Source organism: Marmota marmota, unplaced genomic scaffold, assembly GCF_001458135.2.
Source record: "Marmota marmota marmota unplaced genomic scaffold, marMar, whole genome shotgun sequence".
Classification (NCBI taxonomy): domain Eukaryota; kingdom Metazoa; phylum Chordata; class Mammalia; order Rodentia; family Sciuridae; genus Marmota; species Marmota marmota.
The window spans coordinates 34,878,049-34,890,791 of NW_025999982.1; the positions used below are offsets into that span (position 1 = coordinate 34,878,049).

The 12,743-nt window shown below is 41.8% G+C and overlaps 1 protein-coding gene across 1 annotated transcript in view; it reads left to right on the forward strand.

Moving 5' to 3' along the window:
* The first annotated feature begins 5,307 nt into the window (after positions 1 to 5,307).
* Ddx43 (DEAD-box helicase 43) overlaps positions 5,308 to 12,743 on the forward strand; it is a 34,824-nt gene continuing 27,388 nt past the window's right edge. The window contains exons 1-2 of the mRNA XM_015487904.2: positions 5,308 to 5,646; positions 8,388 to 8,443. Of these exons, the coding sequence (XP_015343390.1) occupies positions 5,397 to 5,646; positions 8,388 to 8,443 (306 nt within the window). The 5' untranslated portion in view covers positions 5,308 to 5,396. The remainder of the gene's footprint in view (positions 5,647 to 8,387; positions 8,444 to 12,743) is intronic.

A 12,743-nucleotide genomic window follows, 5' to 3' on the forward strand; every position in this document is an offset into this window, starting at 1 on the left:
CCCCTGTATTGTGTTTTAAATATGAAATCAGTGCCAGCAAGAAACACATTTATTTAAAACTTTATTATTTTGTATTTTTCTTTCCATTGTCATTATTATTGTCATTGTTCTTCTTCCTCCTCCTCTTCCTCCTCCTTTTTTTTTTTTAAATAGAGGATTGATCCCAGAGCCTTATGCAAGTGTTCTACAACTGCCCCCCCATCCCCAGCTCATTTTTATTTTTTATTTTGGGACAATCTTCCTAAGTTGCCCAGGCTAGCCTTCAACTTGTGATCCTCTTGCCTCAACCTCTTGAGTAGCTGGAATCACAGACATGTGCTCTCACACCCAGCAAAATTTTTCTTAAAATGTATATTAGTACATGACCTCTTAAATTGCTTCCTATGTTTTTAAATTCAGAAAAAAAAGTAAATGTATTTATACATTTTCTTCCCCGGGAGATAAAAGCACTGGGAATTTGATAGGTTCATTTATTAATTTACTAAATATTTGTTTAGCATCTACTATAAACCAGATAAGGTTTTAAGTGGTGAATAAAAGAAATATGCTGTACTGATTATAACATTTTTAGGGTCTAGCTTTGTAGCTCAGTGGTAGAGAGTTGCCAGACATTTGCAAAGTTCTGGGCTTGATCTCCAGCATGGGGAAAAAAAATCACAGGGAGCTCACTAATAGACAAATAGTTTTAAATGCTTCAAAGGAAAAGAACAGGTTGAAGGGCTAGCAATTAAATGCAAAATCTACTTAGGGTGGTCACAGGCATGCTGAGGGAAGTCTCTGGAAATGAAATGCTTGGTTGAAAAGAGTAAGCCAGATTGTTTTGTCTGCTTATTTAATTATATGTAGGATGTATATAAATGATATATTAAATAGCCTACATATTTAATTTATTTATTTATTTTTGAAATTGGTTTATGTAACTGTGATGGCTGACAAGCCTGAAAATTGCTAGGGCAGGCCAGTAGGTTGGAATTCTTAGGCAGGAGATGATGCTGTAGTGTTTTGTTTATTTTTGTACCAGGGATTGAACCCAGGAATGCTTAACCACTGAGCAACATTCCCAGGCCTATTGCATATTTTATTTGGAGATGGGGTCTCCCTGTGTTGCTTAGCACCTTGCTGTTGCTGAAGTTGGCTTTAAATTCACAATCCTCCTGCCTCAGCCTCCTGAGCTGCTGAGATTACAGCTTTATGCCACTGTGCCCAGCCCTTTATTTATTTTGAGATAGGGTTTTTCACTAAGTTGCTTAGGACCTCACTAAATTGCTGAGGCTGGCCTCGAAGTTTGATACTCCTGCCTCAGTCTCCCCAGTGCCTGTGATAAACAGGCATGAGCCACCACGCCCAATTTGATACTATAGTTCTGAGGCAGAATTTCACCTTCTAGGAAATCTGTTTTTTCTTAAAACTCTTCAAGTGATTGAATGAAGCCCAGCTAGATTATTGAGGGTGATCTCCATTACATAAATTGATAGTACATGTTAGTTACATCTACAAAATATCTTCATAGCAGGATTTTGATTAGTGTTTGATTAAATTACTGAGTTCTGTCCAGGCGCGATGACACACTCACGTAATTCCAGTGATGTGGGGAAACTGAGGCAGGAATATGGCAAGTCCGAGCCCAGCATCAGCAACTCAGTGAAATCCTAGCTCAAACTAAAAAGAAGTGAGAATGTAGCTCAGTGGTAAAGTGCCCCTGAGTTCAATCTCCAATACAAAAAAAAAAAGAAAAATGAAAAATAGGTACCGGGTGTGGCTTATTAAAATTAACATTAAAAAAAAAAAAAACATTTTCTTGAAAAGAAATGCCCAGATGGCCAGCAATACGCTCCTCCTGCCTCTGCTTCTAGAGTACCTGAAGATTGTAGGCATGCGCCACCGGCCCAGTTGCGACTTGCCAATATCACCTAGGAGCCAGGAAACATGGTCTTACTTAGTGGAGGCTGAAAACAGAAAAGGAAAGGTCTCCAGGCATTCCTGAAAAGCAACAGTAATCCTCCCACAGAAGTCACTAACCCCGGAGCAGTTGCCATTTTCTGAAAAAAAAAAAAAAAAAAAAAAGTCCTGAATAGAACAAAGGACTAAGAAAAGGCGAATTTGCTCCCGGGTACTGGCAAATTGAACCCAAAAATACCACTTAGCTACATCCCCAACCCTTTTTATTTATTTATTTTGCGACAGGGTCTCATTAAAATGCCCAGGCTGGACAGGAATACGATCCTCCTGCCTCAGCCTCTAGAGTACCTGAAGATTGTAGGCATGCGCCACCAGGCCCAGTTGCGACTTGAGCTAGGGTATCCGTTTTTTCCTGCCTTTAGACTTTGGAGTCCGGATTTCTCAGTCCTTGGGACTCAGATTGGATCACACCACCAGCTTTCCTGGTTCTCCAATTTACAAAGTATAGCTCATTTATGAGCTGCGCCTGCTGCTTCTTCTCGGGGTCCAGAATTTGCCCTTGCAACAGGATTTCGTTCAGTTTCTCCAGGTTTTTTTTTTGTGTGTGTGTGTGTGTGTGTGTGTGTGTGTGCCTGCCTGGTTGGGAGTTCGTGGTCAGGAAGGTGGACGCCGGAGGGGAAGACCCTGGCAAATTTTTGTACGGGGATTGGGGGAAGGGTAGAGGGACTGGGCAGTTTTGGCCAAGGGTGGACTACATCAGAACATTAAAGACCATTTCCATTCTCTACCGCATTTCCCAAAAGCTCCTCTTATTTTGTGCTCGGGGTTGAATTCCGAGTGTCATGCATGCTAGTCAACTGAACTATATCGGTTCAGTAAACGGGTCCCAGATCATCCTGGCCAGTTCTGACCCGGAGTTCAAGAAAGGGAGAGGAACCAAAGAAATCGCCTCGCAGCGGGCAAAAAGCCGGGCTCACCTTCTGAGATCGAAAAGGTGGAGTGGAAATGTCGCAATTGGGCGGATTAGTCTGCAGTCAACCCACTCTGGTCACACCCGAGGTAAAAGTACCAGAGAGTGGAAATTTTTCTGCGTGCTTACTGAAACAAAACACAGCCTCAGGGGGCTCTTAGATCAAAATTGGCTGTGAACTCTTTTAATCCTTTTCGGTGCTGGGCCGTGGGGGGAGGGGGGCCGGGTGAGCGAAGTAAGGTAAGTTGAAGGATCTGAAAATCCTACAGTCGCCAGGATCTGGGATAAGAGATTCTACCGCTTTTTCCTAGCAAACGGTTTTGCTATCACAGATCTGGGGTGGGGGTGGGGGGTAAATAGATTTTGCTCTATTTTGTGAAAATTATAAAATACAGAAGAGTACAAATATTCATATTACCTGGAATTAACGTTTTGGATACTGTTTCTCACTGCTCCTGGCACTTCGGGAAAACAGTAACAAAATGCCATTTACTCATCCTTTTCCCCAGCCCAAGGAATTACCCGATTCAATTAAAAACAAAATGAATCTGGGCTTGGTGACTCACGCCTGTAATCCCATAGAGAAGAGAGACTGAGGCTGGTGAATTGCAAGTTCAAAAGCCAGCAACTTAGTGAGACCCGGTTTCAAAATTAAAAAATAGAAAAGCTTGGGGATGTGGTTCAGGGGTTAAGCACTCCTAGGTTCAAACCCCAGAACAAAAAAGAAAAAGAAAAAAGAAAGATGAAGTTGTTTTTTTTGTTTGTTTGTTTGCTTGTTTGTTTGTTTTTAGGGGGAGAGGGGGGATGTACCGGGGATTGAACTCAGGGGCACTGGACCACAGAGCCACATCCTCAGCCAGCCCTATTTTGTATTTTAAATAGAGACAGGGTCTCACTGAGTTGCTTAGCACCCTCTCGAGCTCTGGAATTACAGTCTGGTGCATCCCTAGCCCCATTACTTTGAGATAGGATCTCGCTAAATTGTCCAGGCTGGCCTCGAATTTGCAAACCTCCTGCCTCCGCCTTGGGAGTTGCTGAGATTACAGAATTGCGCTACTTGCCATGGGCTCAAACTAGGACTTTTGTGTTTTGGGGAGTGGTGGTGGATGGGTACTAGGGATTGAACTCAGGAGCGGTTAACCATTGAGTTCTGCGCTCTCATAACAGCCTTTTTTTTTTTTTTTTTTTTTAACGTTGAGACAGGTTTCGCTAAATTGCCTATGGCCATGTTACATTGCTGAAGCTGGCTTTGAACTTGCGATCCTTTTGCCTCCGCCTCCTGAGCCACTGGGATTACCGGCGGTAGCCACTGTGCTTAGCTTCAAGACAATAATTTTTAAACTGTGGGTCATTAAATACATTTTTTAAAAATTAGGGCCAGTTTTAAAAACAATTTTTTGTCATAAGTGTTAGATTTTATTATGTTATTATTTTAAAAAAATAGATTTAAATATATGAAAGCAGTGGTTACATAGCAAGGATACTTTCCCAACCTTTTTTGTTTCAAGAGTTTTGTTGTTTTTCTAGGGAATGAACCCAGAGGGAACTACTATTGAACTACATCCCCAATCCTTATTTGTTTGCCTCATTTTTGAGACACGGTCTGCTAAATTGCCCAGGCTGACATTGAACTTGCGACCCTCCTGCTATGGCCTCCTTTGTCACTGGGATTATAAGTGTACACTGCTTTTATCCAGCCTTGTTTCCAAGTTTATTTTGTTTTGTTTTTTCTAGTGCTGGGGATTGAACCCAGGGCCACCGTAACTACTGAGCTACAGCCCCACCCTTTTAATTTTTATTTTGAGACACAGTCTGGCTAAGTAGCCCAGGCTGTCCTCAAATTTGCTATCCTCTTGCCTCAGCCACCCTAAATCCGCTGGGATTATAATCTTATAATTATAATTTTATAATTCCAAGGGGTTTTGTTGTTGTTGTTTTTTGTACCAGCGATCGAACTCAGGGGCACTCAACCACTGAGCCACATCCCCATCCCTATTTTGTATTTTATTTAGAGACAGGGTCCCACTGAGTTGTTTAGCGCCTCGTCCTTGCTGAGGCTGGCTTTGAACACGCGATCCTCCTGTCTCAGCCTCTCGAGCTGCTGGGATTACCGGTGTGCACCACCATGCCTGGTCCGTGATTAGCTTTTTGAGGCACAATTAAAAATGTTTCCAAGGATGCTGAGTAGTCAAGGTGGGTGCTAATAGGGCGAGGCGCAAAGAGCGACCTTGGGAGAAGTCCCACGCCCCGAAAAGGAACCTACACAGGATCAACGCCATCCACTAGGTCAAGGCACGCTCCCAAGATTAAGAGACCTATTGGATAAAACGGCAAGGTGCCGCCCACAACGCTCACCAGCCAATGACTGTGCGGCAAGGGTAGAGCAGGGCGGGCCAGGGGCGGGGCGAGCCTCGCGCTGGCTCCTTAAGTAGCGGCTGCGTGGGTGCTCTAGCTGAGGGCTTCTACGACGGCGCTGTTGGGTGGTGCAGACGGTGATAGGTCCGGCGCGCAGAATCTTCGCAGAACCATGTCTAGGCAAGAAGCAGGAGCCAACGCTTCGTCTTGGGTCGTTGCTTCGCGGCGAAACTCGACTGCGCCCCGGGCTCCGGAGAGGAGGCCGGCGGAGGAGCTGAATCGACGAGGTCGGGGAAGTAGTAGGGGCGGCAGAGGTGGCGGCTGGAGAGACTCCTCTGGCCTCTCTGAAGCTGTGGCGGCTGGTCGCGGGGAACCGCCGCTCTGCTTTGGATTCAAGAACGACTTGGTCGGAGCGGTGATCGGTGAGAGCAAGAGAATGGATGTGGCGGGCAAGGGTAGGGAGAAATATGGGTGGGGCCCAGGCAAGGGTACCCCTCCGCAATTGCTCTTCTGCCTATCAGCTGCCATCTAATGAGATACAGATCTCTGCCTGGGATAATTTCTAAAACCTTGGGCTAGAATAGTTTAATGCATGTTTTAGTATTTTATAGAAATGTTTTGGGGGAGCAACTCCCAGAAGACGTAGATTATCTTAGGGGAAAAGAGGGATGCTTAAAAGATCAGGCCTGAGCCTAGTGGCTCACGCCTGTAATCCTAGCGGCTCAGGAGGGTGAGATAGGAGGATCATGAGTTCAAAGCCAGCTTCAGCAAAAGCAAGGCACTAAGCAACTTAGTGAAGCCCTGTCTCTAAATAAAATACATAGGATTGGGGATGTAGCTCAGTGGCCAAGTACTCCTGAGTTCAATCCTGGGTACCTAAGGAAAAAAAATCAGGTCTGAGGACAGACAGCTTACTCCCAATCAGTTCTCAACAGTTAACAAGTAGGTGTTAAGTGAGGCCACTGTGCTACAGTGCACTTGCTTTGTTGAATCTGTATCTAATACTGTGTGTGTGTGTGTGTGTGTGTGTGTATAGATGGATGCATGGATAGATAGATAACGTGTGCTGGGGATTGAACCCAGGATTCAATGAATGCTAAGCACACACTGTATCACTGAGCTGCATCCCTATCCAGATCTGATTTTTAACTGGTGTAAGAGTGTGACAAATTATTATTACTATAATTATTATTATTATTATTATTATTAGCAGTGCTGGAGATATAATCCACTGCCTTATGAATGCTAAGCAAATGCTCTACTAATCCACAAACCCAGCCCCAACTTAATAAGTGTACAGTACTATATTAACAATAAGAACAAAGTTGCACCCCAGATCTCTAGAACTTGGTATCCCACGTTCCCTTTCTTGGCAACCACCATTCTGTTCTGGTTGAGTTTGGTAACTTTAGATATATAAATATGTAAGAGTTATAAAGTAATTGTCTTTTAGTGATTGGCTTATTTTATTTAGTGTAACAATGTTCTCAAGCCTCAATGCACTTTGTAGCATATGACAGGATTTTCCTTTTAAGGCTGAGTGTGATACTCCATTTTATATATGTACCACATTATATTTATCCATTGCTGAGTACCTGGGGTTCTTGAGTATTATGAAAATACTTCTATAAACATAGGAGTGTAAATGTCCCACCCTCCTTTTTTTTATGCCAGGGATGGAACTCAGGGTGCACATGACCACTGAGTTACATCCCCAACCCTATTTTGTATTTTATTTAGAGAGAGGGTCTCAGAGTTGCTAAGTGCCTCACTTTTTGCTGAGGCTGGCTTTGAACTCTGTGGTTCTACTTCAGCCTCCCGAGCCACTAGGATTACAAACACGACCCACTGTGCACACAAATATCCTTTTGACATTCCCAGTTTCAGTTCTTTTGGATGTATACTCTGAAGTGGGAATGCTGGACTATGTCAGGATCTCACAAAACCCCCACTGGAGATTGAACTCAGGGTGTCACCTATGCTAAGCAATCTTTTTACAGGGCCTCACTAAATTGCTAAGACTGGCCTTGAACTTGTGATCCTTCTGCCTCAGCCTCCTGAGTCAATGGAATTATAGGTATGCAGCACCATACCTAGCTTTTTTTTTTTTTTTAACTCCATACTGTTTTTCATAGTGGCTATAATATTTATTTTACAATCCCACCAAAAGTGCACAAGAAGTTCAATGTCCTTACAATATCACTAACACTTGTTATTTTTACTTTTTCATAATCACCATTCTAACAGGTATAAGGTGATGTATCTTGTGGTTTCAATTTCTGTCTCCATTTACCTGATTAGTGATATCAAACATTTTATTCCTTCCTATTGGTCATTTTGGGAAGTGTCTACTCAACTCCATTATTTATTATTTTTATTTTTTATTTTTATTATATTTATTATTATTTATTCTTTGCTGGGCTAGGAATTGAACCCAGAAGCTTTACCACTGAGCTACATCCACAGCCCATTTTATTTTATTTTATTTTATTTTTTGTACCAGGGATTGAACTCAGGGGCACTCAACCACTGAGCAACATCCCCAGTCCTATTTTGTATTTTATTTAGAGATAGGGTCTCACTGAGTTGCTTTAGCGCCTCACCATTGCTGAGGCTGGCTTTGAACATGATACTCCTGTCTCAGCCTCCCCAGCTGCTGGGATTATAGGCATGTGCCACTGTGCCCCACCCTTTTTTTATTTTGAGACAGGGTTTCACTAAGTTAGAATCTTGCTGAATTGTTGAGGCTGGCCTCAACAGTCCCTGGCAGTCCCTCCTGCTTCAGTCTCTGTGGTTGCTGGGATTACAGGCATGCTCCACTTTGCTCAGCTACTGACCATTTTTTATCTGAATTTTTGTTGTGGTGGTGAATAGTTGTTTCAGTGTTGATCCATTAGTTTTTTTCATAGGTTGGCGTAGGGTTCTTAGACTCCATTGCTGAGAAAGAAGCCTCCTTCTACCACCCACAAAAATTTGTGATACTTGGAAAATTTGGAATAAAAACCTTCCCTTTTTCTAAACAGAAAGTGTTTACTGCACCCTAGGAACTTTCTTGGAAAAATTTGGGGAAGAGCTAGAAAAGGTTCTTTGAGGAAAGTAGGTAAAATCACTTTTGATTTCAACTTGCAATCATATTCCTTCACTCTGTTACTTTTAAAAACAGGTCGTGGAGGGTCAAAAATAAAAGAAATCCAAAATATGACAAATACCAGGATACAGGTAAGTCATCTATTTGTTTTGTTTTTGTTTTCATAGTGGGGATTGAACCCAGCAGTGTTTTTATCAGCGGTACATCTCCAGTTGTTGTTGTTGTTGTTTTAACATAGAACATGCTTTAATTTCATATAAAAAGAAAATAAGCAACTAAATACAATGGCTATTTTAATCAGCTTTTGGTCTTTTTTTTTTTTTTTTTTTTTTTTTGAGATAGGGTCTCACTAATTTGAGGGTATCACTAAATTGCTGAAAGTGGCCTCAAACTTGCCATCCTGCTGCCTCAACCTCCTGAGTCACAGGGATTATAGGCCTGCACCATCATGCCCAACTGTCATATGTGTCCTTAAATCCTAAAAGCATAATTCATTCCAAAGGGAAGACTTACCTCTGTTTCTGCTCAGTTATTAACATGCTGTCATAAGTTGCCAAAGCTCTTCATGATTGTCAAGATCATTATGATCATTTTACTTGAGCCATGTTCTGTTCCGTGTATAGGTTTTGAGACTTTCAGAGACATAGATTTTTTTTTTTTTTTTTTGGTACTAGAGATTGAACCCAGGGGCACTTAACCACTGAGCTACATCCCCAGCCCTTTTTATTATTTAGAGACAGGGTCTCACTGAGTTGCTTAGGGCCTCACTAAATTGCCAAGGATGGCTTTGAACTCATGATCCTCCTACCTCAACCTTTTAGGCCACTGGGATTACAGGTATGCATCACCACACTTGGCTAGATCTTTTTTTCTTTAAGGGGGAAAGATATATTTTGACTTCTTGTTTCAGAGGTTCCAGACTATAGTTGCTTGGTCCCAGTGCTATGGCCTGAGGTGAGGCAGAACATCTTGGTGGGGCAGGTGTGGTGGAGCAAAGCTGCTCACCACCTGGCAGCCAGGAAGCAGAGGGAGAGGGAGAGCCAGAGGTGTAAGTCTTTAGATTTAAATTTTTTTTAGTTGTAGATGGATACTATATTTTATGTGCTGAGGATCGAACCCAGTGCCTCACACATGCAAGGCAGGCACTCTACCACTGAGCTATAGCCCCAGCTGCAAATATTTAGATTTGATCTTCACTTAAGAATTATATCTGTGAGGGCTGGGGATGTGGCTCAAGCGGTAGCGCGCTCGCCTGACATGTGTGCGGCCTGGGTTCAATCCTCAGCACCACATACAAAGATGTTGTGTCCGCCGAAAACTAAAAAATAAATATTAAAAAATTCTCTCTCTCTCTTTAAAAAAAAAAAGAATTAACGTTTAAAAAAAAAAAGAATTATATCTGTGAGATATTCATCATGTCCAAAATGACTCCCTGTCTGAACTCCTCCTCTCAAACCTTGGCTGCCTCCTGTGTTCACAATATTAGTACAAGAGAATGATATCATTTACTGAGTTCTGAAGCCAGAAATCTGATTATCTTTTGTGGTTCTTCCTTCTTCACCATTGAGTCTTGTCTGTTCACTGTACTTCTCAAGGGGAAATGTCATTGTTAGTATTCTCCCTTCACTGTACAGACTGCTTCCATTCTGATCCCCTCTAACAATTATCTAGTGGAGTCTAAGCAGTTTTTCTAAAACACAAATTGTGATCTGCTTATACCATGTACTTCTGCTATGATGTTCTGCCTCACCTCAGACCCAAAGGAATGGAGCCAGCTAAATGTGGACTGAAACCTCTGAAAGCATGAGCCAAAATCTTTCTTCCTTATCAGTTGACATTCTCAGGCACTAATCATTTTTAACCTCAAATCTAAAAAACAGGCTGAAAAAGAGGCCTTGAAAATACAGAGAAGTGATCAAAGATGGGAGAATCAGAAAAATTCGGAATCAGGAGAATCAGAAAACTGCCTCTCCCCAGAGCCAGAACAACTAAAGATAAACAGACAGAAAAGTGAACATCACTTGCCGTTAACCAAGATCAACTCTGCAAAAAGGCATGATAATAACTTTTGGCAAGATTCTGCTTCACCGGATACAATCCACAAACAGGAAAAAAAGCCTTTTAAAAATACGAAGAAGATTAAAAATAGGCATTGGAAGAAGTCAGCATTTCTAACTGAAGTGAGCCAAAAGGACTGTTATGCTGGGGCAAAGTTTAGTAATTCACCACCTCCTAGTATTCTTCCAAAGCCTCCTAATCACTGGCTTGAAAGAAGCACTTTTGAAAATTCCAACCAAAATAGGGAGCTTATGGAAGCAACTTAAGGCTGCTAAAAATTCAAACTTAGATTTATATTGTATACGTATTATATGTATGTTGTACTTGAAAGGTACATTGTATTTTTGTTATGAAAGTATGTATTTTGACCTGCCAACGTGGTAGGTATTTTGTGTATACATACAGTGGAGAAATTTCAAGTTGTTCTAGGGCACATGGAAGACTGATTATTTGCATAAGGTACTGAGATTTTTTTCAAGAAACACCTCTCAAATATCAAAGTGAAGATTTAAATGTGCAGTTTACTAATGCAATACTGAAGTGTAAATCTGTGGCACAATCATTGTAAACATGGGTTTTGTCTGTTTCTTGAAATTTATTTCTGCCTTCTGATCTGTAATTACTGGAAAAATATTTTTAATATATATTTAAGTTATAGGTGAACACAATACCTTTATTTTTATGTGGTGCTAAGAATCCAACCCAGTGCCTCACACATGCTAGGCAAGTGCTGTACCACTAAGCCACAATCCCAGCTCCTATTCCCATTTTTGCCAAACTCAATTTCTTAATTTTGCTATATAAGCCATTATTCAAATTTAAAATGCTTCTAATTTTAATGCCAACAAATTGGTTGTAATCAAGTTTTTAAAGTAATAATAATTTTGGGCTAGAGTTGTTGGTCACAGTTAAAGTGCTCACTTAGCATGCGTGAGATGCTTGTTTCGATCCTCAGCACCAAATAAAAATAAATTAAAGATTGTGTCCACCTATAGCTAAAAAATAAATTTAAAAAAATAAGAAGGTCCGGAAGATGGCGGCGAGGGGAGTGCATTACCCCCGTGTGCTGCTTCACTGTGTGGGAGTATGACAAGTCAGGACGGCTAAAGGATATCTTGTTAGGAATTTCCAGCAATAGTGGGGTGCTCCGGAACCTGGAGGAAGGATTTCCATCGCACGAGGATCGGCTACGGGGACTCAAACGCGAGAGGTTTGTCGCACGGAGGGTAACTGCTTATTCAGCAAATCGCCCCGCGGCGAAAGTCTGCAGTGTGCGCTGGGATAGAGACGCAGGGTTACAGCGCTGCAGTTTCTGCCAGCCGCGCAAGCACCGTACTCAGGGCTGAATTCTGGGTTCCAGACGGGGGAAGGAAGCGGTCCTTCTCGGTTCTACACACCGGTCAGTCCACAGAGGAGGCCAGCAGCCACCATCTTGGTAAACTGACGTCACGTCCCCTGTTTTCGACTGACCGCAACTCATTCAGCCATAGATCAGGTAATTCCAGGCTACAATTCGCCTGTGGCTTGCAAACAGATTGCTAGGGTTCTGTAGTTTTCATTATATAAGTCTTTCACCTCTTTTGTCAGGTTGATTCCCAAGTATTTTATTTTTTTTGAAGATATTCTGAATGGGGTGGTTTTCCTCATTTCCATTTCAGAGGATTTGTCACTGATATACAGGAATGCCTTTGATTTATGCGTGTTGATTTTATATCCTGCCACTTTGCTGAATTCATTTATTAGCTCTAATAGCTTCTTTGTAGAGCCTTTTGGGTCTGCTAGGTATAGAATCATATCATCTGCAAATAGTGATAATTTAAGTTCCTCTTTTCCTATTTTGATGCCTTTAATTTCTTTCGTCTGTCTAATTGCTCTGGCCAGTGTTTCGAGAACTATGTTGAACAGAAGTGGAGAGAGAGGGCATCCCTGTCTTGTTCCAGATTTTAGAGGGAATGCCTTCAGTTTTTCTCCATTCAGGATGATGCTAGCCTGAGGCTTAGCATAGATTGCTTTTACAATATTGAGGTATGTTCCTGTTATCCCTAGTTTTTCTAGAGTTTTGAACATAAAGGGATGCTGTACTTTGTCGAATGCTTTTTCCGCATCTATCGAGATGATCATATGGTTCTTATTTTTAAGTCTATTGATGTGGTGAATAACATTTATTGATTTCCGTATATTGAACCAGCCTTGCATCCCAGGGATGAATCCTACTTGATCATGGTGTACAATTTTTTTGATATGTTTTTGTATCCGATTCGCCAGAATTTTATTGAGGATTTTTGCATCTAGGTTCATTAGAGATATTGGTCTGTAGTTTTCTTTCTTTGAAGTGTCTTTGTCTGGTTTAGGTATCAGGGTGATGTTGGCCTC